The 27965-nt window shown below is 40.2% G+C and overlaps 1 protein-coding gene across 2 annotated transcripts in view; it reads right to left on the bottom strand.

Moving 5' to 3' along the window:
- Positions 1-227: 227 nt before the first annotated feature.
- opcml (opioid binding protein/cell adhesion molecule-like) overlaps positions 228-27965 on the bottom strand; it is a 424175-nt gene continuing 396437 nt past the window's right edge. For both annotated transcript variants that reach the window (XM_020485716.2, XM_020485715.2), the window contains 4 exons: positions 17275-17409; positions 16608-16728; positions 8180-8331; positions 228-4388 (listed from right to left, as the gene is read on the bottom strand). In XM_020485716.2, the coding sequence (XP_020341305.1) occupies positions 4285-4388; positions 8180-8331; positions 16608-16728; positions 17275-17409 (512 nt within the window). In that variant the 3' untranslated portion in view covers positions 228-4284. The remainder of the gene's footprint in view (positions 4389-8179; positions 8332-16607; positions 16729-17274; positions 17410-27965) is intronic.

The following is a 27965-nucleotide window of genomic DNA, read 5'->3' as shown; positions in this document are numbered from 1 at the left end:
ACTTGGTGACACTTCCTATCTGTGTGCCATTTGCTAAAGGAATCATTAACAAACATGAATGGAGTTATGTAGAACAATGAAAAAATGTGTATAGATACTTATTACTTGCAAAACGCTGTGCCTTGTTACAAAAGGCTTATCATTTGACAATTAATAAAAGGTTTCCTATGCAATTTCTGTTTGTTGTTTATAGTTTAATATAATAATTATAATTATAATTAATAATAACATAATTAATTAATGCATACGGGTTCATTAACTATTAATAGACCATTAATACAGCTTTTATTGACAGCATATGTACAGTTTTGCCGAGTACCCAGTATGGTTAAAGATTTGACACTTTTGTATAGTAAACTGGATGAGATTTGATCAAAAAGAGAAACAACAACAGCTCCTTAGCTAGCAAGTCATTTGCATATGTGCTGCTTAGTTTAGTTTAAGTAGATATGACATCGCTATTGTTGTTTTACGGCTGCTCTTAAATTACTTGTTATTTTTGTTTCTTTCTCTTATTCGTATTTACTATAATAGTTGTTTTTAACTGCATTGTTGGTTAGGGGCTCGTAAGTAAGCATTTCACTGTAAGGTCTACACCTGTTGATATTCTGCGCATGTGACTAATACAATTTGATTTGATTTGATTTGTTCCCCAGGGATCTAAATCTGTCTTTTGACCCTCTCTTTGTCATAACTGCAAGATTACAGTTTTGACTAATACACCGTTCATGATCATTGATACACAGATTCGCATTGAACTTTAGGTTTATGACAGTGTGACAGCACTTGTGTTGGCTAAAAAAATACTTTCCTTTGAGTTTTCCTCAAGTGACAGAGACATTTATTTTGTGGATAAATTACGACACTCTACAGTTCTTCATAAATAAAAGTGCAGAAATTGGAGAACTTTGAAGAAATACTCATCAAAGGGCCACTGTACATGGGTGGGGGAGTGGCAAGAAAAACAAAACAGTTTATCCTTCTGACCTAGGAGACACCAGTCTTGATAATACTCATGTTTTACATATAAACATCAAGTTCAAAACCATGTGTATTGACAACATTTCATTTGATCCGTATTCATCCAGGAATAGTAAATCATTGAATGTTCTCTTTTATAAAACACAATGCACTAAAAAACCTTAGTTTTTTATCTCTTACTTTGCATGGTTAGGGCTCTATTCAATCAGATCCGCTTTAGCCGACACCCACATAGCAGTTGTTTTGGGGGCGTCGGGGGTGGAACTGTGTTAAAGCTGTCAAATCCACAACCGGCTCCTGGCATACCTAAAGTGGACATTGCCATTGGCTGCACGGAGTCACATTAACAGAAATCCCATGCAGCCTTGTTTACGAGGTCTAATGCTGGGATGTGAGATGTAATCTACACCTCAATTAGGATGATAGAAATACTCATTATTTCATTTAATGATTTTTCAGTTTGAGAATAATTATTTATATATATCCTACACTTCTCATACACTACAGTGAGTATTATAGTATTTACAGTTAACTAGAGTATAAATACTGTGGAAATGACTTCCCAAGGTAGGGGGCCCAATTGTAACCCATTAAAGTCTTCAAAATGACATAGTCTGAAGGGTGTCTGTGTGTGTGTTTACGTATATGCATGCACATGTGTCTGTGTGTGTGTGTGTGTGTGTGTGTGTGTGTGTGTGTGTGTGTGTGTGTGTGTGTGTGTGTGTGTGTGTGTGTGTGTGTGTGTGTGTGTGTGTGTGTGTGTGTGTGTGTGTGTGTGTGTGTGTGTGTGTGTGTGTGTGTGTGTGTGTACACTCTTCTCTGCTGCTGCCTGATAACCAGGCAGTTTTGGGACAGGACCAACATGCAACAAACCAGGTGGTGATTGCATTGTGGGGTGGCTGTGCAAAGGCTGATCAGAAGTGACAGCTGTGACATTGAATGGTTCTTATTCATTTGAAAGAAAAGGAGAAGACATAACAGCTTGAGCCCCCCAAATAGATAGAGTTGATAGCGATACAGGGGACATGCCGATCCTCACCCTTTACTATTCAACCCTCTGATTGATAGAACACTGGGGTCAGGACAAAACATGTAGTGATCAAATGGCAAGCTACATTTGTTATGGCAAATTAATTGTTTTTCACTACACATTTTATCATGAAAGAACTTTAGAGCCTGCATTTGATACGCATGTGATCTTAATTGGATTCAAAGCCTCCTCCTACACGTGTATGTTATTGTTTCATTTTGTGTGGGCCATCATGGGAAGTAATGTGTCACATAGTCAAAAGGACTAAGGACTTTGTTTTTACAGTTCCTAATTAATGGACAATGTAAAACTTTATCTTCAGCTGACATGTTGATTACTCACCATAACGGTTACATCATTGTGATTCATGGACTCACTTGTATGTATGTTTTAAAGTACATTTCCTGCAATTCCACACATTTTGCCATGGGGCAGTTTTACAGCTAATGGGGTGGAGATACTTTTTTCAGTTTTAAAGCTAATTTCCTGCAGGTCTCCACAATTTGCCATAACTTATGCCATGTTAATGATGTTAATGATATCTGAGTGAGAGTTTCTAATCAAATCAATGGGGGCTCCCTTGAGGTCAGGGCCCCTGGGCATGTGCCCTGAGTGCCTGGTCGGTGTTCAGCCATGATTACTCCAAGTGTAGATAGCTGGCTAGACTAATTTACCGATCTAAAAATTGTTGGCTGACATGGCTAATGGAGATTTTTTTTAATTCTGATGCACAACCAAATTTCATACTTGCACCTTGTGTATTCTAATATTTTAACTCTCAACAGTAAGTTGAGATCCCCGAGTTCCTTAAAAAAAAGTGTTTTGTTGTTGCTGTTCTGGGGCACCCTAGCAGCCTGAGGCCGTAAGCAACCGCTTATGCCTGGAGCCGGCCCTGGCTATATCAAACAGTTAACCATGCAGGTAAAGTACATGAGAAACATTCTAAACTAGAGGAAATAAATAACGTGGTTCAGTGAATTTCTGCTAGGCTCTTTGCAGAATTTTTTTGAATTGATTGTGACAGTAATTTAGGTAATCAGGCAACGTCATTTGGAAACTGTTCCTAAATCAGAAACCTTTGTGTCTGTTCAATAGATATGCAGATATACACATCCAATATGCACCCCAGTTTCAATGTTTATTTGAATAGGGCCTGAAACAGTGAAAGGACACAAACCGACAGACATTCACCATTTTTCAATCCCTGGTCAATGCAGAGGGCTAGAATGACTTCTGGGTTTATACTCTCTTGTTTTCTGCAAGGTTTTGCCATTTAAAGAGAGATCAGAACATTTGATCAATGACTCTCAATGACTCATTTCTCTTCACTTCTTGTAGTGGGGAGCGCAGGACGCATTTCTACATGTATCCTGTTGGAATCATGTTGTTTTTACTTTACCGTTTGCGGTTTGTTCGTAGACACCCACATTAGCTAAATGGGATTATGGGATGTCACTGTAGTCAGTGAGAGAACAAATCACTTGTGCAGTGAATAAACTGTTTTCTTTGCACATTTCTGCCTGTGTATATCAGTCTGTCTGCCTCAAAAGTTCCTTTTAAAAAGGCGTTAGCCAATTTCAGAGAACTTAAAAAGCACTGTCATCATTTGTCTTTGACTATGCAGTTCTTCTCAGTGACAACCACAAAAACTGTGTCAGTGCTGTTTATGCTTCAACAGTGCTTTTTTGCTGCATATGGACTTCATTTGTCACAAATAATCCTTAAATATTTGATACTGTGTTGTTCTGCCACTGAAGTTGACATTGTTTATATTGAATGGTCTGTTTTTGTTATTATTCTGTTGCATACAACTGTAAAAATACAGTAAAATGAACAATCACATTGCATGTTTTATTTTTTTTGTCATTTACTTTAAAAAAGCTTATGTTATTGTACAGAGAACAAACAGGACAGGACACACCAGTAATCTGAATGTACACCTCAATATTTGGGCAAAACCAGTCAACTATCAACACTTACATTAACTTTTTGTTTCCCCTTTTTTACATACAAAAGGTTGGAGTGACACAAACTTGGTAGTACCATCACCTCAGATCAGCTTCCAGGTCGACCCTCTCCCTCCCCACCCTCCTAGATATGTCCCATCTTCTGGTTTTTGTCCAAAAGAAGACATACCGCCAATGCCAACCCCAAAATAAGAAGAGCGAACCAACGATGTTATTGGTGGTTCCTTTTGTTCCATTTCTTCTTCTGGGACCAAGAGTCTTGTTGTTTTTCAGTGCTGATAGAAGCTGATGATGGCCTGTGTTGCATCAAAACTTGAGTAGGAACAAAAAGAAAACAGTCAGCAGGAGGCAGAATGAGCAGTGGGGCGACAGTGCTGCCCTGTTCACATCGTGCATCATGGTCCCAGGGCCTGTGGGGAAAAATATTTAGATATTAACTTCACAGTAAGGCATCTAAAGAGACAGTGCTTACCCCACTTAGCTCTCTTACTGTGTCTATCCCCCCTCCACAGCTAAAAAAGTGTGGGATCTATTGGCTTTAACTGACAACAAAACTGGATGTTGGCTTTAGGGCCTTTTCCTGGAAAGTAATCTAGGGGAAGGAGGACTTTGAAAGAGGTCATCATCAGCATTAACATTAGGTAAAGAACCAACAAGATGCATTCCTCCTGCACATTGAATAGGACCGGTTGCTTTGAAAACTGAGCATATGCTCCATTAGACACTGACCATCTTAACAAAGCATAGCCAGGAAATCAAATAGCTATTTAAACACAAATCCATCATTCATATCAGAGATGACAGGGTATTCTATACCCTTTGATGATCAAAAAGAAACATGCAGTACAAAACAAACAACATTCCCCAAATACCTTGGCATGTGAAGTGAGGAGCACAACTGAGGCTAGAGGAGATATTCATGATTATAACGTTGAGAATAGAATAGTGTAGGATGGCTAAAATTGCTTCTTAATATGTGTTTTTGTTGAAGTTTGTTACTCTCTGTAAACTGCTGGAACTGCATTCAAAGGAAAAGTTGACAATACACTGTGGATTAACTGTAATGCTATCCTAAGAGTTTTAGAAGTTTTCTATGACTCAACAAATTTGTATACTGAGCTATTGTATTCTCTCAATAGCTATTGAGTCCAAAGAGGCTCAGCTCATTCACATGATATGCCTCTAGAGATAATCAAGAAGTTGGTGCTTTTTGTCCTATTCACGTCAACAATGTTACAATTCATTTCTTAATGGCTTTACTCTACATTACAAAACTGCAAGTTTGGTTCACTGTGGATTTTCCCCCCACAACTATGAATAAGACCACTGACAAACAATATGTACAGTATATGTCTGCTTTATACCCCACCATACAGACAGATCTACATTTAGGCCAGGATTCAATCAGATCAGCGTTAACCCCCAGTTACCAGCAACTGCATAGTTTATCATTTGTTTTGTTTAGGCAATATCGGAGGTGTACCTGCATTCTGTAGATAATCTGTAACCATGAAGTGCTTCAAAAGGCTGGTCATGGCTCACATCAACACCATTATCCCAGAAACGCTAGACTCACTCCAATTTGCATACCGCCCTAACAGATCCACAGATGATGCCATCTCTATTGCACTCCACACTGCCCTTTCCCATCTGGACAAAGGAACACCTATGTGAGAATGCTATTCATTGACTACAGCTCAGCATTCAACACCATAGTGCCCTCATCTCATCTCATCAATAAGCTAAGGGCCCAGGGATTAAACACCTCCCTCTGCAACTGGATCCTGGACTTCCTGACGGGCTGCCCCCAGGTGGTAAGGGTAGGTAACAACACATCCGCCACGCTGATCCGCAACACAGAGGTCACTCATGGGTGTGTGCTCAGTCCCCTCCTATACTCCCTGTTCACTCATGACTGCACGGCCAGGCACGACTCCAACACCATCATTAAGTTTGTCGATGACACAACAGCGGTAGGCCTGATCACCGACAACAATAAGACAGCCTATAAGGAGGAGGTCAGAGACCTGGCCGTGTGGTGGAAGGACAACAACCTCTCCCTCAATTTGATCAAGACAAATGAGATGATTGTGGACTACAGGAACAAGAGGACCGAGCACGCCCCCATTCTCATCAATGGGGCTGTAGTGGAACAGGTTGAGAGCTTCAAGTTCCTTTGTGTCCACATTACCAACAAATTAACGTGGTCCAAGCACACCAAGACAGTCGTGAAATGGGCACAACAAAACCTATTCCTCCTCAGGAGACTGAAAAGATTTGGCATGGGTCCTCAGATCCTCAAAGGGTTCTACAGCTGCACCATCGAGAGCATCCTGACTGGTTGAATCACTGCATGGTATGGCAACTGCTCGGCCTCCGACCGCAATGCGCTACAAAGGGTAGTGCGGGACCAAGCTTCCTGCCATCCAGGACCTTTATAACAGGCACTGTCAAAGGAAGGCCCTAAAAATTGTCAAAGACTCCAGCCACCCTAGTCAAAGACTGTTCTCTCTCCAACCGCCCGGCAAGCGGTACCGGAGCGCCAAGTCTAGGTCCAAGAGGCTTCTAAACAGCTTCTACCCCCAAGCCATAAGACTCCTGAACATCTAATCAAATGGCCACCCAGACTTTTTGCATTGCCCCTCCCTTCCCCTTCTTTTACACCGCTGCTACTCTCTGTTGTTCTCATCTATGCATAGTCACTTTAATAACTCTACCCACATGTACATATTAACCGGTGCTCCCGCACATTGACTCTGTACCGGTACCCCCCTGTATATAGTCTTGCTATTGTTATTTTACTGCTGCTCTTTAATTACTTGTTACTTTTATTTCCTATTGTAATTCATATTTTTTTTAACTGCATTGTTGTATGGGGTCTCGAAAATAAGCATTTCACTCTAAGGTCTACTACACCTATTGTATTCAGCACATGTGACTAATAAAATTAGATTTTATTCAATCAGATCCAAGTTAACCTGGGGTAACCGACAACTGCATAGCATATCAGTGCTTTTGTTTAGGCAATGTTGGAGGTGTAACTGCATCGTAATTGTCAAATCCACAGGTGGCTCCAGGCATTATACCTGTCGCAGACATTGCCATCGGATGCATTAGTAGAAATCCCATGCAGCTGTATTAGAAGATCAAACACAGGAATATGTGATGTCATCTAAACCTTGATTAGGTTGATATAAATCCTTATTATTATGTTTAATGATTTTAAGTTTGAGTGTCATTATTTCTATATAGCCTACAAAAGCCACATTCGTTGATGACAGGTGTATAAAATCGAGCAAACAGCGATGCAATCACCCTAGCTAAACATTGGCAGTAGAATGGCCCGAACTGAAGAGCTCAGTAACTTTCAAACTGGCACCGTCATAAGATGCCACCTTTCCAACAAGTCAGTTCATCAAATTTCTGCCCTGCTGGAGCAGCCCCGGTCAACTGTCAGTGCTGTTATTGTGAAGTAGAAACTTATAGGAGCAACAATGTCTCAGCCGCAAAGTGGTAGGCTACACAAGCTCACAGAACGGAACCGCTGAGTGTTGAAGCTTGTAGAGCGTAAAAATCTTCTGTCCTCAGTTGCAACACTCAGTACTGAGTTCTAAACAATTTTTCATGGTTCGGGCTTGGCCCCTTAGGTCCAGTGGAGGGAAATCTTAACTCTACAGCATACAAGACAATTCTGTGCTTCCATTTGTGGCAACAGTTTGGGTAAGGCCCGTTCCTGTTTCAGCATGACATTGCCCCTGTAAACAAAGAGCGGTCCATACAGAAATGATTTGTCGAGACCAGTGTGAAATAACTTGACCGACCTGCCCAAAGCCCTGACCTCAACCCCATTGAACACCTTTGGGAGGAATTGGAACACCGACTGTGAGCCACGGCTAATCGCCCAACATCAGTGCCCGACTTCACTAATGCTCTTGTGGCTGAATGGAGGCAAGTCCCCACAGCAAGGTTCCAACATCTAGTGGAAAGCCTTCCCAGAAGAGTGGAGGCTGTTATAGCAGCAAAGGCGGGACCAACTGCATATTAATGCCCATGATTTTGAGCATGTGTCCACATACTTTTGTGTTTAAACTATAGCATCTTCAATTGCTATAATTGCATCCCCAGTGCACACAATAACACAAAAACATGTACAGTATTAAACCGATATAGTACTTCAACAGTAACAGTAAGGCAGTCTTACCATAGAGGATTATACTTGCATTGGTGATCCCCATGGTGTTCAGGGCAACACACGTGTAGTTTCCGTAGTCCTCTTCAGAAACATTCAAAAACATAAGCATGGATTGTTTACCTTGGTTCTCTATCTTAACCCCATTCAGTCCATTGAAGAGTCTGTAAAGAAGAAAATACGTTCTTAGAATATTGGTACTGGAATCCCATATCTACTGTATATGTTAATCCATAAGAAAATCCCTATAGACGTGAAGTTAAAAGCTACATCTTATCTCAATCAAATTTGGCCCATTGGGGGATATGGTGTGAAGGTGTAGTCCAAGGGTGTCAAGTAAATTTTGCCCCGGGGGCCGCATTTCCTTGCCATCAATATTAGCAAAAAATAGCTCTCTATCCATTGTTTTGGTAATTTTCTATTCTCCCCTGACTGTCTAGCAATTATTAGCAAGCTGGACAGTCCATAATCATTTCTACACAGTTTCGATTTGGTTTAAGTCATTAAAAAAATATTGAGTTTATCCCCTAGATTGGACGCCCGTATGTTTGAAACCCTTGGTGTAGTCTGTAAACAATGTCAGTATAATCCAGTCCAGTTTGAGTGCATTGCTGTGTAGGTATTTGTGTATGTCACAGGAGGTTGGTGGCAACTTAATTGGGGAGGATGGGCTTGTGGTAATGGCTGGAGCAGAATAGATGGAACGGTATCAAATACTTCAAACACATGTTTTCCGTGGGTTTAATGCCATTCCATTTGTGCCGTTCCAGCCATTATTATGAGCCATCCTCCCCTCAGCATTCTCCACTGGTGTATGTATATGTCCTTGAGAAGGGCTTAGCACAAGCATGGCTGCTAGGTAAAGACTATTAGTCTCGGGAACTTACATCGACAAAAATACTTCTGAAATAAGTCTCTAGAGCCCTAATACTGAACACAGCTCATTGGGTCATGCTGAGACGACAGCTCTGGATCGCTGTACAACAATATGCATTGTGTAAAAAAATATTTGGCTGCATCACTAATATTCCCCACACTTCACTGGCTTGTGCCGGTTCGTTTCGAAACAAGATAGTGTAGTGATTTATTATTTTTTTTAACTATACTTTCTCAGAGGTTGTCCAAGCAAAGCAGCCCATTGACAGAAACAAATTATGCAAAAACAAACACAAGTCGACTTTGGTGGCCATGATGGTTCTCGTCCAAAGAAAGTAAAGTAATTTGAATAGTAAATTCTAATTATACAAAATTAAATATCGCCTGTGGAAAATGAAAACAGCTGGGGGATATAAATCTCCTAACAATCAACAAAGGCTGAGACCCTTAAATGCCCAGTGCAGTCAAAAACATGAATTCCTCTGTTATATGCATTTCCAGACTATGTTGGAATAATACTGTGAAATATGAAAAGGATGACAATGCCCTTTTAGTGTAAGAGCTGTTTGAAAAGACCTCCTGAAATGTCAGCCTGTTGATGGGTGTACATGGGGTGTGGTATATGGCCTATATACAATGGTGGAAAAAGTACCTGTCCTACTTGAGTAAAGTAAAGATACCTTAATAAAAAAATGACTCAAGTAAAAGGGAAAGTCACCCAGTAAAATACTATTTGAGTAAAAGTAAAAGTAAAAGTCAATGTAAAAGTCAATGTAATTGCAAAATATACTGAATTATCAAAAGTAAAATTTAAAAATTTAAATCATTTCAAATTGCCTATATTAAGCAAACCAGATGGCACAATTACATTTTTATTTATGGATAGCCAGGGACACTTTCCAACACAGACATTTACAAACAAAGCTTTTGTGTATTTGTGTTTAGTGAGTCCACCAGATCAGAGGCGGTAGGGATGACCAGGGATGTTCTATTGATTAGTGCGTGGATTTGTCCTGCTAAGCGTTCAAAATGTAACGAGTACTTTTGGGTGTCAGGGAAAATGTATGGAGTAAAAAGTAAATTATTTTCTTTAGGAATGTAGTGAAGTAAAAGTGAAAGTTGTCAAAAATATAAATATTAAAGTAAAGTACAGATACCCCCAATAAATATTTAAGTATTACTTTAAAGTATTTTTACTTAAGTACATTACACCGCTGCCTATATACCACGACTAAGGGATGTTCTTATGCACAACGCAACGCAGAGTGCCTGGATACTGCTGGAAATGGATGCCATTCTTCTAGTTGGGGAAGTTGCTGCTTTGTTGTCAGAGAGAATAGTGCTCCACCGCTTCGTCGCTTCCAGATTTGGCATCCAGTAACTTTGAAGATAGTTTTCAGATCTGTATCCACTGACAGACATTATTTCTCATGGTTCGGAGGCAGTGGTTTGTGTAAATCTGCGACTCCCAACGGCTTTTTGAAGATATAAAAGAAAATAATGTTAGCTAATAGTTGGGCCGACATTGCTACCAGTTATATTGTCGGGGTAAATTTGATTTAGCTAGCTAGCTAACAGTTACATACCATATGTATCCATTCACTGCTTTCCGTTTCGGGAGGAGGTACAACGCAGGGGCGACGGAGGGATGGAGGGACAGATACTACTTAAGCGTAGCTATCAGGCAGAGGGGATCACCCGGCAGTTCAAACATGTATCCCCGTCCACTCACCCTGTTCTTCTCCTGCAGGCCCTTGTGTTTTTTTTGTGGGTTTGTTGAACAAGAGAGTCGCATACTGTAAGCTGTTCTCGTCTGTACATATATTAAATGAGTCAGGTTTCAACAGACGGTTTCCCTCCTTCACCCTTTTGCTCAAAATGAAGTTGAACATCAAACCATACTTTCTTCACCAAACCATCAGGTGTTTCAGTGTCCAGAACCTTGGATTGTTTGATGAGCTGCATGTCTTTTTCAGTTATGGCTGTGTGGTGGGCAGCTTTGTCGAGTGCCTCTTTCCTCACGTTTTTATTTACGTCGACAAACACATTGTTGCTCGTTGTGAATTCGGTGTCCTTCTGTATATTCCATGCCAAACTGATAGGGGGGATCTTTGATATGTTGGTTCAAACTAGCTCGGTGTCCAGCATAGCTGCTAATCTCATGTTCTTCGCCATTCATGTTCCTGACTGAACCATAAAAGTCCTGTAGGATGTCGTTCAGCTCCTTTTTTTTGTTGTATTCCCAAACTCGCAATGTATCCCTTTTTCCACACACCAGTCAGTGAAGCAGGTAAAAGCCCACTTTGTTTGTTTCACATTGTACTTGTTTCTCTCAAGTTCATCTAAACTCATTTTTTTCTACATGGGCATGTCAAACAATTTTTGATGTAGCCAATTTATCAAGGTGAAAGGCGCAATGATCTCAAGATGAAAAGGCTAAACGTGGTATACAAGCTCACATACCCACAGCTAAATGTGGCTTTAGCCAATCAGCATCCAGTATCTAAACTACCCGGTTTATAATAGTTACTAGACGAATAAGAAATACACTTCCAAACCTCTCTGCCAATATCAACTCTTTTTCAGTTTTTCCCTCTCCACTCAGACCACGTCCAGACAGTCCTAGCAAAATTCTTGCTTGAGAAATTGCTCTTTGCAAGCTATTTTTGTTTCTTTTAGACCATTTTTCAAAAAAATAACTATCACAGTAAGGTACATAACCTTTTCACACGTACCAACAAACGAGTGTGATCATCTACAGTTGTCCCTGCAACGTATGCTCAAACCAGTGTGATTACAACACTTATTTAGAATTCGATTGACACAACAGTCAGCATTTGAGCTAGCCGCACTGTTTTTTCACAGAAACATTTTGCACAAACACAGTCCTTGCAAGGTTTTGTCCTGAATGTGACCAGTTTATTTTTGGATGCAATGTTCAGACATTCACAGAAGTAAAGACAGCATGCAGAATCCTCAAAACCAGAAAATGTAGGCTACATTAGACCTTGTGCTAAATGAGGAAAGATTGACATAACACAAGCCGTCATATTTAGATCATTCTCAGCTGACAGGAACCACAACATGAATTAGCTAATAGCAATTACAATTTATAATTCATCACATCACAGGTAAGCTCACCATTGATTGAAATAATTGAGTAAAATATTTAAAAAAAAAAAAAAGTAATCCGACGATGGCTAACTTCCGGAAGTTTACTTGAAAGATAATTGAACCATTCCTTCACCTCATTATAACATCTTTGGTCAGACAGAAGTGTACATGACACCCAAAATGTATTGTATAATGTCAACAAACATGGCACCACACATAGCTGGCAAATAGCTTAACATTAGGCTATTATAATCAGTACAACCTTCAAAAAAGTATTTTACACACATCATAGGTGTCCATTACAATTTCTGCAATCATCTGAATGCATTATTTTCACCAGTACTTGAAAACATTTGAATAAAACTGGACACACCTACTCATTTTTCTTTTACATTGTAGAATAATAGTGAAGACATCAAAACTATGAAATAACACATACGGAAATATGTAGAAACCAAAAAAATGTTAAACAAATCAAAATATATTTTAGATTTTAGATTCTTCAAAGTAGTCACCCTTTGCCTTGATGACAGATTTGCACACGCTTGTCATTCTCTCAACCAGCTTCACCTGGAATGCTTTTCCAACAGTCTTGAAGGAGTTCCCACATATGCTGAGCACTTGTTGGCTGCTTTTCCTTCACTCTGCGGTCCAACTCATCCCAAACCATCTCAATTGGGTTGAGGTTGGGTGATAGTGGAAGCCAAGTCCTCTGTTGCAGCACCTCATCACTCTCCTTCTTGGCCAAATAGCCCTTACACAGCCTGGAGGTGTGTTGGGTCATTGTCCTGTTGAAAAAAAATAGATTGTCCCACAGCGCAAACCTGATGGGAAGACCATTGAATTCTAAATAAATCACTGACACTGTCACCAGCAAAGCACCCCTACACCTCCTCCTCCATGCTTCAGGGTGGGAACTACACATGCGGAGATCCTCCGTTCACCTACAAAGACACGGCGATTGGAACCAAAAATCCGAAATTTGGACCAAAAATTTCCACCGGTCTAATGTTCATTGATCGTGTTTCTTGGCCCAAGCAAGTCGCTTCTTCTAATTCATGTCCTTTAGTAGTGGTTTCTTTGCTTAAATTCAACCATGAAGGCTTGATTCACGCAGTCTCCTCTGAACAGTTGATGTTGTAATATGTCTGTTACTTGAACTCTGTGAAGCATTTATTTGGGCTGCGATTTCTGAGGTTGGTAACTCTAATGAACTCTGGGTGTTCCATTCCTGTGGCGGTCCTCATGACAGGCAGTTTTATCATAGCGCTTTATTGTTTTTGCGACCACACTTGAAGAAACTTTCATGGATACTCACTTCCTGTTTTCTTGAGCCCCTGTTTTTCTAGTTTTCCTGGTTTTGATCATCCTGCCTGACCCTGAGCCTGCCTGCCACTCTGTACCTTACGGACTCTGCCAAGGACTACCAACCTCTGCCTGCCCTTGACCTGTCATTTGCCTGCCCCCTGTTTTACAACAGATGTCTGTTATTCTAACTGTCTGCATCTGGATCTTATCCTGAGTCGTGATAGTACGATCTGGCCATGACGGACTCAGCAGACTCGGACCAGCTCCGCAATGCCTTCTCCTTCCAAGGCGCCACTATTGGGAGGCACGAGGAATTGCTTCATGGTCTTATGGAAGGTTTCCAGACCTTTGCAGAATGCCATGACTGTGTGTTTATTACATTGATGGAGCAATTCTGTTGTCTGTTAGGCAGCCTATCACGACGGTAACCTCAGTAACCCAGCTGTCAGCAGTGCGTCTTTCCCGGCCACCCCGGCTTCCCAAGAACCCCGCTTACCTCCCCCGGAACACTTTGCTTTGCTTGAGAATTGGGAACCTGTTGGGGGATTCTCTCTCAGTGTTCGCTCATCTTCGAGCCGCAGCCGTAGCGTACCTTATCACATTGATGTCCGGGTGGGCTCTTGCCTGGGCTACAGCAGTGTGGGAACAACAGTCTGCCGTGTGCTTCAGTCTAGAGGAGTTTGTGGCTGAGGTGAAGAAGGTTTTAGATTCTCCGTTGTCCGCGAAAGAGGCTGCCCGGTAGACTCCTGCAGGTGTGGCAGACTATGCGGTGGATTTCCGCATGTTGGCTGCCGAGAGTGCCTACAACCCAGAATCCCTGACGAAACGTTCCGACACGGATTATCGGAGGAAGTTAAGGACCAGTTCGCAGCTGGTCCTTAACTGCCGACAGATGTCGAATCGCTCATCGCTCATCGCCTTGACTATCTAGATCAGTGGGCGGCTACGGGAACGTAGGAAGGAGAGGAGGTCCAATTCTGGTCCCCCTCGCCCGCCCAAGGATTCCACCTTGCCTCCAAGGCATCCCGGAAATCCCAGACGTCTACGTTTCTGAGACAATCCAAGGATACCTGAGTTCTCCCGAGAGTCTCCAGAATCTGCCAATTCGCCTCTTCCTGAGCCGATGCAAATAGGCAGAGCTAGCTTGTCTCCAGCTGAACGTTTAAGCAGACAATACGAAGAGTTGTTTGTATTCCGGGACTAATGGTCATTTCGTGTCTACCTGTCCACTAAAAAATCAGGCTCACTGGTAGGTGCGAGTACTCTGGTGGGCCATACGGAGAACTTTCCTTCTCCCCTTACTCACACCCCTCTGCATGCCATCCTGCTTTGGGGGAACCAGTCAAAATCTCTCCCGGTACTCATCAACTCTGCGGCCCACAATACCACTCCCATCAACCTGCGAGTGTCAGGGAATCACAGCGAGGCTATACAGTTCATGATTATTAAGTCTTCCCAAGTTCCCGTGGTATTGGGATTCACTTGGTTCTAGTGACACAATCCCCTCATCGACTGGACTGCTGGTGCTATCATGGCCTAGAGCCCATTCTGCCACGCCAATTGCCTGAAGTTGGCGCAGCCTGCCCTGGGACATCTTTGTGTGGGCTCAGAAGTAGTCTCAGACCTCTCCGCCGTTCCCGCAGAGTATCAGGACCTCCGGGAGGTTTTCAGTAAGGCCCGGGCCACTTTGTTTCATCCGCATCGCCCCTATGACTGTGGGATTTATCTTCTCCTGGGCACCACACCACCCCGGTGACGACTGTATTCACTGTCGGGTCTGGGGACCAAGGCTATGGAGACCTACATCAAGGACTCCCTGGCCCTGGACTACCGACCTCTGCCTGCCTTTAACCTGTCGTTTGCCTGCCCCCTATTTTATAATAAACATCTGTTATACGAACTGTATCCATTTGGGTCTTATCCTGAGTCGTCATACTTCATGTGTTAAAGTAATGATGGACTCTCATTTCGCTTTGCTTATTTGAGCTGTTCTTGCCGTGATATGGACTTGGTCTTTTACTTAATAGGGATATCGTCTGTATACCACCCCTACCTTATAACAACACAAGTGATTGGCTCAAATGCATTTAAGAAGGAAAGAATTTCCACAACTTAACTTTTAACAAGGCCCACCGGTTAATTGAAAATAAGATTTTTTTTTTTCAAGAAAAATATCAAATATGAAATAGATGTAGATTTTTAAACACTTTTTTTGGTTACTACAAGAATCCATATGTGTTATTTCATAGTTTGATAGCCTCCACTATTATTGGTCTCCCGAGTGGCGCTGCGGTCTAAGGCACTGCATCTCAGTGCAGAGGCGTCACTACAGACACCCTGGTTTGAATCCAGGCTGTATCACAACTGGCTGTGATTGGGAGTCCCCGTAGGGGACAATTGACTCGGGTTTGGTAGGTGTAGACCATCATTGTGAATAAGAATTTGTTCTTTACTGACTTGCCTAGTTGCATTTTTTATTCTACAATGTAGAAAATAGTAAAACTAAAGAAAAACCCTTGAATGAGTAGGTGTGTCCAAACTTTTGACTGGTACTGTACACATATACATATTGTACAGTGTGCTACACGATATACAGAAAATAAGGCACTTACTTTGATAGGAACGCACACATGTCCAAAATGATTAATTGTAAGGAAGATAACAACGAAGGCAATGCAGGCACCGGCCAGAAAATTTCCGTGCAAGACGTGCAAGACTGCGCAAATATCTGCATACTTGATCTGTGGAAACTCTGTGGAAGTGCTTGGGCTCTCAAAGAGAGAAGTTTGTCTGGCTAAGTAAAGGTTCAAACATAAATTCCCTGAAATGGGCTACTTTAATGTGAATTAATGAGGAGGTGGAACACACCTCAATAAAATTCTATTACATTTTCTTTTGTTAGAAATAATTTTAAATTCACAAGTTGAAACATAGCCTATAAATAATTAGCAGGCAGTGCCTTTTAATAGTCCTGAAATCATGTGCATAAAACAAGTCACGCTGGGGCGACCGTTAGAGATATTTGGAACTCACAGGTGAAAAGGTTAATTGTCACCCAGAAATGATTTGATATTGAGATTAAAATGGCTGCATTGGACATTTATAACATAGACTATTTAAAAAATATATTTTAAGGACTTACCTGCGGTCCTCTTTGTACCACTCAAAATCTGCCCCAGGAACAGCAGAGGCCTCACATTGGAGCACCCCTTTTTGGCCCACTGGGGTACCTGTACTCCTGGCATTCGAAATGAAGGGAGCGTCTGTAGGATGCATGACATTAAATTAGTTTTATAGCGGTATATATCAATTTTTATCATTAAAGGTAAACTCAGCAATATGACATCATCACAGACAGCTGGGCAACAGCTGCTTACAGAAATCAACAACAACATTCTGATCTGCCAAGACGGACACTATTGGGTCTTCCTAATGTGGGTATGCCTCACGGGATGGTGCACATTGGAAATGTTTTTGCAGTCTTGAAAGATTAAAATGATGCTTTTATGAATGATGTCATATTGCTGTGTCTACCTACCTGATAACCATTCATTTTCTGTCCTTCAAACTGAACTGTTTCAAACAGATGAAGTCCTTCAATATGTTTTCTGTTGATACCAATGTACACGCTAGCTTGCATGTTAAACTAACAGAAGGCTTCTTAAATGAATTTATTTACCCCAGTAAGCTCTTAAAACAAGCTTGGGTCAACAAAGCATTGAAAAACCATGTAGCTGATAAAAGAGCCATATTAGCTGACTATTTAGCTTTGTTTGAGTGTTGAGCTGTTTGTTTGTTTTTATACTTACAATTGACTGTGACTTTCACCGTCCTCACATCTGGGGCTGAGATGTCATTGGAGGAGATGCATTCATAGGATCCCGACTGTTCTTTAGTGATCGCTGTCATATCAACGTATTCCCCTTCAGTGACAAATTTGTGGCCTAAAAGAGAACACAAAACATCCGTGTTTAAATGTAGAAAGCATACAGAGGTGCACAAGGTATTACCAAAACCCCCAGGTGATTGAAATTTTGTTTCAATACCTGACTAATAATTTATATTTGACCGAAAATGGCTCCCCAAAAGCCACATAACAACTCAAACCTTGATAATTACATATAAATACATAGAACCATAACAAATTCCTAGCAGCAGCCGTTGAATTTGACATACACAGATGCACGTACACAATACTTCAGTTTTCTAACTGTCTACTGATTATGAAACAGTACTTGCAACCAGGTTAAACAGGTGTCATATCCAAGATTCATGGAAATCAACCGTTCAAGCTGTCTGCCTCATTGACAAAGGTAGCCTGTAGGCTGTACAACCTTATGATGTTTTCTTGCAAGAGAGTGTGGACCGTACCTTTTCTCTATACATCAGACACTACAACGTAACATTTCTTCACCTGTTCGTTAAATATTTGAAAGCAGGAGCCACTCGAGGGGGAAATTCTCAAGAGATACAGTAGCAGGGTCTTGTACACATCATCAGCAGGTACCACATTACAGAAACACTGGCACTCAAAATGTTATCGAATGTCAACACACATAGCATAAAATCACATTTCCCCAGACATCAGCAGTCTTGTAGGATATTCACTGCTCGCGCAACGGACATCATAAAGTCTCTAAAGTCTTGCTATTCAAAGAAACCTGCCAGTATCAGTTATTTATCCTCTGTGTGTGTGTGGATGACTGTGTGTGTATGTGTGTGTATGTGTGTGTGTGTGTGTGTGTGTGTGTGTGTGTGTGTGTGTGTGTGTGTGTGTGTGTGTGTGTGTGTGTGTGTGTGTGTGTGTGTGTGTGTGTGTGTGTCTGTGTGTGTGTGGGTGTGTGTGTGTGTGTGTGTGTGTGTGTGTGTGTGTGTGTGTGTGTGTGCATGTGTGCATGTGTGAGTGTGTGCATGTGTGTTTCTTTCTGTGTGTGTGGAGGGGGAAATGGGGCTGAGACTAAAATGGAGAGACACCTTTACTTGGAGATAACCCCTTCCCAATCAGCTGAAATGTCACATACAACATTAGCATGATCTCATTACTTTCCAAAAGCCCTGGTCCCACCAGCAGCTGCTACTGCAGCTTACAGGGGACTGACTGGAAAGGTTGTGCTGGGCTGGGTTGTTACTTTTAACTTTAATGGGAAACGGAAGCACAGGTAATTGAACATTTGTATTTTGTGTTTCTATCAACATTACGCAGATTGAGACGAAGAAGTGGAAATTGAGTTATTGACCATTGCTGTGTTATTTTATGGTTGCAGGGTGAGTGATGGCAAGGTTAACCTAAGATAATTTGGGCTTTAGTGTGACAGCAATTCCTTGTCCAAAAGATGGGCGGAAATGGTTAGGCCTGTATTTTCAGTACAATCGATGAAATAATGTGTTAGGTTGTTAATGAAAGTTTGCGTACTTTCTTAAGATTTGTGATAGAGTTACTCTGATTTTGTATCTCAGCAGCATATTCTACTTTAAGATTGAACAGATGGTAAAGGCATATGTCACAGCAATTCATTTGGAACAGGAGGTCACCAACGGTAGGAAACTTCAGCCTTAGAGAGAAATAGCGTGTGCAGGCACACTTGATTGTTGTGATTTTGCTAATTGGCCCAATGAAGACCATGATGAGTTGAACCAGGTGACAAAACAACTAGACCTTCTGGCATTCTATGTTTACCTACCCTGACTCCTGTTGGGCTTTAATTTATACATTCATATCAGTAGTGGTATGTAAGCCACACTAACCCGAGTAAGCAGAGAAATATCCAGGACTTGAGTAGGAGAAAGTTTGAAAGTAAAGTCATGTCTCTCATGGTTGATCTTAAAATGAACCTTGTGTCAAAGCAAAAAACACGTCTTCTGTTCTAATATTCATGCCAGTTTTTGGGGGGTCTGGAGGGATTTGAGAAACACATCAAACGTGACTACATATTCCCAAAATATTATGCCAATAACTTGCTACACAGATGAGCCATATCCTCCAAACACTGTTTCCTTCTCTTTTGCAACTTTTGTAAGAGTTTGAAATTTGCTGCGCACATAGGCTCTGCCTGACTCGACCCTATTCATATTTTATTATTTTCCTTATCATTGAACATTTTTACATTATTTCCACAACACTGCAGAAAGAACAGCACCACTGGTGTACAATTGACAATAATGAATGTTTGCAGAGCGTTTTCTGCTTCAGCATAAGTTGTCTTAGCAACCAAGGCTCTTTCACCTTTTGCTGCTTAACCAGTTAACGATTCTAGAGAGAAAGAATGTTTTTGTAATGCTACCCGTAATGGTCCCGGGATGTTTGTGTCCAGTTTTCCGTTAGTAAGGGAGCATTCTATGTACAGTATGTGGGCAAAAACCTAATGTGAACCAATTTAGCATGTTTTAGAGTTAGAGTTAGGAGAACATTCCCTTAATGTCAAACATAACTTACCCAGAACCCAGTTGCAATGTTCACTTAATTAAGTGAAAATACTTTAAAGTACTACTTGAGTAGTTTTTGGAGGTATCTGTACTTTACTTCACTATTTATATTTTTGAGAACGTTTGCTTTTACTTCATTACATTCCTAAAGATATTAATTTACTTTTTACTCAATACATTTTCCCTGACAGCCAAAAGTACTCATTACATTATGAATGCTTAGCAGGACAGGAAGGTGGTCGAATTCATGCACTTATCATGAGAATATCCCTGGTCATCACTACGGCTTCTGATTGAGTGGACTCACTAAACACACAAGCTTTGTTTGTCTGTTTGTCCCTGGCTATCCGTAAATAAAAAATAAAATGGTGGTTTCTGGTTTGCCTAAAATAAGGAATTTGAAATTATTTATATTTTTCATTTTCCTTTTGATATTTAAGTATATTTTAGCAATTATATTGACTTTTGATATTTAAGTATATTTAAAACCAAATAATTTTAGACTTTTACTCAAGTAATATTTTATTGGGTGACTTTCACTTTTACTTGAGTCATTTTCTACTAAGGTATCTTGACTTTTACTAAAGTATGACAATGAGATACTTTTTCCACCGTTGCCATGTTCTCAGAATATCTATTATTAATGTTCTAGACATGTTTCACTGGAAGGCTGCAAAAACATTCTTAGGGTTAGGGCAATATTCCATCAACATCCCACCAAACATATACAGACCATGATTGGTCTAATGTTGGTGGGACAATTTACACTGTTTTATTTTATATACACTACCGGTCAAAAGTTTTAGAACACCTACTCATTCAAAGGTTTTTCTGTATTCTTACTATTTTCTACATTGTAGAATAATAGTAAAGAGATCAAAACTGTGAAATAACACATATGGTATCATGTAGTAACAAAAAAGTGTTAAACAAATCAAAATATATTTTATATTTGAGATTCTTCAAAGTAGCCACCCTTTGCCTTGATGACAGCTTTGCACACTCTTGGAATTCTCTCCACCAGCTTCATGAGGTAGTCACCTGGAATGCATTTCAATTAATAGGTGTGCCTAATTTTTGGAATTTCTTTCCTAATGCGTTTGGGCCAATCAGTTGTGTTGTGACAAGGTAGGGGTGGTATACAGAAGATATCCCTATTTGGTAAAAGACCAAGTCCATATTATGGACAAGAATAGCTCAAGTAAGCAACGAGAAATGACAGTCCGTCATTACTTTAAGATATGAAGGTCAGTAAATCCGGAAAATGTCAAGATCTTTGAAAGTTTCTTGAAGTGCAGTCGCATAAACCCTCAAGTGCTATGATGAAACAGACTTTCATGAGGACCGCCACAGAAAAGGAAGACCCAGAGGAAGGGACCAAAAGGAAGACCTCCGCTGCAGAGGACAAGTTCATTAGAGTTACCAGCCTCAGAAATTGCATCACAGATTTCCAGTAACAGGCACATCTCAACATCAACTGTCAGGCCTTCATGATCGAATTGCTGAAAAGAAACCACTACTAAAGGACCCCAATAAGAAGAAGAGAATTGCTTGGGCAAAGAAACATGAGCAATGGACGTTAGACCGGTGGAAATCTTTGTGAGATGCAGAGTATGTGAACAGATGATCTCCGCATGTGTGGTTCCCACCGTGAAGCATGGAGGTGGTGTGATGGTGTGGGGGTGCTTTAGTGGTGACATTGTCAGTGATTTATTTAGAATTCAAGGCACACTTAACCAGCATGGCTACAGCATTTTGCAGTGATACGCTATCCCATCGGGTTTGCACTTTGTGGGACTATCATTTATTTTTCAACAGGACAATGATCAAACACACCTCCAGGCTGTGTAATGGCTTTTTGACCAATAAGGAGAGTGATAGAGTGCTGCATCAGATGACCTGGCCTCCACAATCAACCGACCTCAACCCAATTTAGATGGTTTTTGGATGAGTTGGACTGCAGAGTGAAGTAAAAGCAGCTAACAAGTGCTCAGCATATGTGGGAACTCCTTCAAGGCTATTGGAAAAGCATTCCAGGTGAAGCTGGTTGAGAAAATGTGCAAAGAGTGTGCAAAGCTATCAAGGCAAAGGGTGGCTACTTTGAAGAATCTAAAATGTAAAATATATTTTGATTTGTTGATCACTTTTTTTGGTTACTACATGTGTTATTTCATAATGTTGATGTCTTCACTATTATTCTACAATGTAGAAAATAGTAAAAATAAATAAAAAGACAATTAATAAGTAGGTGTGCCCAAACTTTTGACTGGTTCTGTATTTACAGTGCATCCGGAAAGTATTCAGACCCCTTGACTTTTTCCACATTTTGTTATGTTACAGCCTTATTCTAAAATTGATAAAATATTTTTTTCCCTCATCAATTTACACAAAATACCCCAAAATGACAAAGCAAAAACCGATTTTTAGAAATGTTTGTGAATTTAGACAAAAAAAATAGAAATATCACATTTACATTAGTATTCAGACCATTTACTCAGTACTTTGCTGAAGCACCACTGACAGCGATTACAACCTCAATTCTTCTTGGGTATGACGCTACAAACTTGGCACACCTGTATTTGGGGAGTTTCTCCCATTCCTCTCTGCAGATCCTCTCAAGTTCTGTCAGGTTGGACGGGGAGCGTTGCTGCACAGCTATTTTCAGGTCTCTCCAGAGATGTGTTTTGGTATGCTTTACCAGATCTGTGCCTCGACATAATCCTGCCTAGAAGCTCTACGGACAACTTCTTCGACCTCATGGCTTGGTTTTTGCTCTTACATCCACTGTCATCTGTGTGGCTTTCAAAACCATGTCCAATCAATTGAATTTACCACAGGTGGACTCCAATCAAGTTGTAGAAACATCTCAAGGATGACCAATGGAAACAGGATGCAATTGAGCGCAATTTTGATTCTCATGGCAAAGGGTCTGAATACTTATGTAAATGAGGTATTTCTGTTTTTTAAGTTTAATACATTTGCTAAAATTTGTAAAACCTGTTTTCACTTTGTCATTATGGGCTATTGTGTGTAGATTGCTGAGGAACATTTTTTATTTAATCCATTTTAGAATAAGGCTGTAACGTAACAAAATGTGGATAAAGTCAAGGGGTATGAATAATTTCCAAACGCACTGTATATACTGTACTGTATATACATGTACCCAATTTCATGATATCCAATTGGTAGTTACAGTCTTGTCCCATCACTGCAACTCCCGTACAGACCTGGGAGAGGCACACTTTCTTGAGTGTACTTTTAACAGAGCTGAGAAAACACAGTTCTCAACTTCTATACTGTTATTATCACAACGTGACTTAAGTGTGACAACCACTCACCCAGCTGCTGTTTGGACGATAGGTCTTGCAAGATAGCCTAAGCCTAGATACCCTGTGGTTAGCTTTGAAGATAATTAGGTTCAGTATCTTAAGCAATGACACTGGTAGTTCATTCAGAAGATTAGGCACATCCACTGTAGCACAGCTACTCAAATCAAGCAGTTAGCCACTATTGCATGGCCTGTATGCCCCTATTCTATTATTGGAAGGTCTGGAGGGACTCCTTGCCCCCCTTAAGTCTACATTTAGGATCACTAGATAGCTTTGTTAATGCTTTACAACACTGATCTTAAGGTCTGCAAACCAAAGCAAACATGACACCATTTCCATCTTATTTAACCCAAATATCGTACGTTAAGTCGCTAGCCGTTAGCAATGTACTGTAGCTTCTAGCTGCACAACTGTTGCTTGCAACCATTGCAACATATTAACTGTTATGTTTTTGTATCAAATTAATACCTGCACAACTTTACTTTATTTGTGACATTGTAAAATGGTGTTGTTTTTCTTAATACAAATCAGTATTTTCCAAGTTTAGAGCAGTTTGTTTGGGTTTGGATCGACTGCTTGTGAATCTTCACAAACTCTTTCAAGAGAAAGCTTTATGTAAAATATTATCACATTTCACATGGCTTTGTGTAGCGGCTCAAATCACCTTAGAGCATTGATTTAAAAAATATGCCAGCAGTCATGAAAAAGGGGAGAGATTTGTTAACTAATGTTTATCCAAGAAGTTGTTCTATTTCCTGATTCAAAACAAACGATAGAGCACAATCAGAGAGGAAAGGGCAAGATTCTCCAAAGGCAATTTTTCATCTCAGATCCTTTTACCTGGGAACATATTCAAAGAACAAGTTCTTAAGAGGATGGATATACACTAGGCTATTATGATCAGTGCCTTGTTACTTGCATAGCTTGTATGTTAGTTATTAAACATAACACTCAAAAGCTCAAGTGCACCTAATCCATAGGTATATTAGGAAATGCACAGACAGAACCACTGGACTGTTGCACTTTGCATCACTCAGTACCCATTCCTGAAACAGGGCACAGATAAGGTCGGCCAGTGGCTACATCTGCCATGTGGGTTGTTCAGCTCTTCACGTTACTCCTAAAAAAGAATGATATGATGGAATAGAAATCCTAGCCAATATTATTAAAATATCTTAAAACATCTACAAACATTTTAAACCAAAGATGTATCAGTGAATTATATATCAGTTTGAATCATATTGATATTAACACATACCAATAATCAACTAGAATGTAACATTTCTAAGTTAATCACACAAACAAAATAATCCCACAGGAGTTGATAAACATACATGATCATATTTAATCCAATTTCACTTCCCCACTTCTTTTCTTTCAGTAACACATTCTTGATTTGCTTCAGAAGACAGGACATTGTGCCTCAAAAAGTGCCTCAACTTTTCTAAACTAAATGATAGATTTGCCTTGAATACTCTGACACAGACAACAAAGGAACTGGAAATGACTGTAAATTGTCAACAGCAGAGCGATTTCTCCAAAGCCCATGCTAAATTCAAGACAAGAACACAAAACCACAATCTTTACAGATCAAATCAACTATTTTCAAACTACAATACTCACTTCCCTCCACCTTCTATTGTGTGTGGTTCTACAACAAAGTGATTGCATTGACAACGGAGACAGATCATCTGTGCATTAGAAAAGTAAATGAGAAACATATAAATAAACACCCAATGGGAGAATGCAGCTTTTGATTGACTCCGATGCCGACCGATCGCTGATTTGTGTTAGGCGTAAACAAAGCCAGAGGCCCATTGCAATTACAGCCAACAGCCTCCCTAAGAATCCTGCGGCCATTATGGAATTGTCTGTCCACAGTGAGAGAAGGCTTATTAGATTGTTAAAGGGCGAGAGTGACTGGGACATTGTGAGGAGAAATGAATAATAGAGCCATCCCATCTCTTCCACCTCTGGTTTAAAGCCCCAGTGATAAGTTAGGTCCCGGCTACATTACTGATATTAGCATCGAAAACAACGGGCTCTCCACATTACACTTCATGTGACTTGTTTGCATCAATCACCGAGTTCTCTGAGGAGGATGGAGTAGCTTGATGAGAGTGGAGAGTGAGCGCACGTTTGGCATAGACAAGTATCTTGGTTGTAACAACCACATCTTTGGGGTTTGTCACACTTTTATGAGGGAAAGCAACACGCACACATGCACACACACACAGCATCAACATAGACAGACACTGACCTGTGGTAATTTAACCCTTCAACCAAAGAACCATATACACTGTCCTTTGGGTAGTGGAACATTATTGAAACACATGGAAACTGCTGGGCGTGAAAAACAGTTCTTGACACACTCAAACCAGTGCGCCTGGCACCTGCTACCATATCCCGTTCAAAGGCACTTAAATATTTTATCTTGCCCATTTACCCTCTGAATGGCACACATACACAATCCATGTCTCTATTATCTCAAGGCTTAAAAATCCTTATATAACCTATATCCTCTCCTTCATCTACACTGTTTGGAAGTGGATTTAACAAGTGACAACAATAAGGGATCATAGCTTCCACCTGGATTCACCTGGTCTGTCTATCATAGAAAGAGTAGGTGTTCTTAATGATTTGTACACTCAGTGTATGTTGGTGTTTCCTTTCTTTTGGCAGTTATCTGTATATCTCATTCAGTCAGTTAAAATGGGCCGGTGGATACTGTTACACTAATCTGATATGAAGTCTGTCCTATAATTGAAGCCCATGGTCTGTCTCGTTGTATTCTCCGTATTTCCCCAGTCCATTCAGCTTGAGCTGGCTAAGGGGAGCAAGGTTGTCTGTCGCTTTAGCTCCTGCCTTTCTGGTTTGCAGTAAATTAATATAAACGCATTATGGGATGACGTTCTACTTATAATGAGATTTTAGAGAGCTAATGATTTTATAATAAACCATTGACCATTATTAATGTTTGTCAACAAATCAAATTGCAGTATGCAATCACTGCTGGATGGAATGGTTCCTAATAGGTCTTCAAAGCGTTGATTATGACTTTTGTCTGCGTAAACCAATTAGGAGACTGCTGAAAAACTTGATAAGGGGTGGTTATATTGAAAATCATGGGAGTGCACCGGGGACTTCGCTATTACTGTATAACAGAAAAAAGAGGACAAAGCATTATCTTAGCAGGATAGAGGCACATTCACACACAGGCACACAATAGGTTCACTTCAAGTGATTTACACCCTGGTTCATTCATAACCTTACTATTTAGATCTTTAGTCTTTTTGCAGGGCAGATTAGGACACTTCAGAATTTGTGCAGTTAACAGGTGTGTAAAGTGTAGTGATGTAATGCATGTAAACACTTAGGTACTTTAGCTGGAAATTAAAACCGGTAACTCTGAATGCACTTTGAATCCACATTGTAGCACTATTACATCACAAGTTGCTGTTTCACATAACCTCTGATGAGCAAAGTCAACAATGTTAGCCAAACAGTATAGTTGTGTGTTTCTCAAAATATTCCTCTCATTGAGCACTCTGACCTCTCCTCAATGCTCTGGGCATCAATCCAACACACTAAAAATACTAGCACATGGAAGTGAATAGGAAATGTGATTCTAAGACATTACAATGTTCATTGGAAATGGACTGTATACATGTATAGCTGTATTCTGTCAAAGCCTGTCAAAGGAGTTATTCATATTTGTTGGTTTAATATTGGCTAATATAAGGCTTAATGATGTAAGTACATACTACCATACAGTATAGATGGAAGATCATCATGGACTGTGAATCAATTATGTTCATCACAGCTTTTAATCAAGAGTTGTGTATGGGTCTCTGCTGTCATTTGTGGAAGCCTTCCCAATATTTTTAACCTCAACACTTACTGTAATGTCAATCCATTACCATGCTGTGAGTCTCATCCATGTAAAATCTTGGATCTGCTGTCAAAATAGAAATACTAATAAATAAATACAAATCTAATCACAGAAAAAAAGTGTCCACATTCAGAAACTACAAGCTATTCAATTATTTGTCAGCTCTTGTTAAAGTATTTTACTAGTCTCATCCTAATGCATTATGATAGGCGTGTAATTCCCCCTCCTGTCCAATTTGTGGGACTTTTTTTTTTAAAAGCCTTTTGAAACGAAATTGCTCTCTCAATTATCCTCCTTATTTCATTAATACTAGCCCTACATTGTGAGAACTGCTCACCAGTTCAGTTCATTTTTATTATATCTTAATCTCCAAACCTTTTGCATAGAGGTCAGAGGCACATATTGTGAGAGAAATCCTGTTGTTACAGCCAGTGGACAATTTGAGAACTAAGTTGTATTCAGTAGGCACTAGAAGGGAGAACACGTTTTGATATGAGGAGTGAAATGGGGATTTAAAACTTGACCTTGTCCAGTAACAAAAAACAGCTGTTGGATAGGGCACATAAACGTTGTGCCCTACTGAACACCATCTGGTTACTGAATTGGTTTTTCTATACACTTTAGCCTACTTCTTTACTGTAGCTGTGTAAAGCTGTGCCAGTTGATAACAAAAGCATTTAAAACAAACTTGGATCAGAATCTGTCTGTACCACATCATACAATAAGACCGCAGTAAAAACTACACATGGCCAATGATTTCAGGGGTCATATGGTTGGGTAACCACTTACTAACTGAGCTTCCCTCTTACATATTATATTGAATTATAAATGAGACAATAATGCTTAATACTATTTA

This window comes from Oncorhynchus kisutch, linkage group LG6, assembly GCF_002021735.2.
Source record: "Oncorhynchus kisutch isolate 150728-3 linkage group LG6, Okis_V2, whole genome shotgun sequence".
NCBI lineage: Eukaryota > Metazoa > Chordata > Actinopteri > Salmoniformes > Salmonidae > Oncorhynchus > Oncorhynchus kisutch.
The sequence above is the reverse complement of the archived record's forward strand: the minus strand, read 5'-3'. Positions and strand labels throughout refer to the sequence as shown.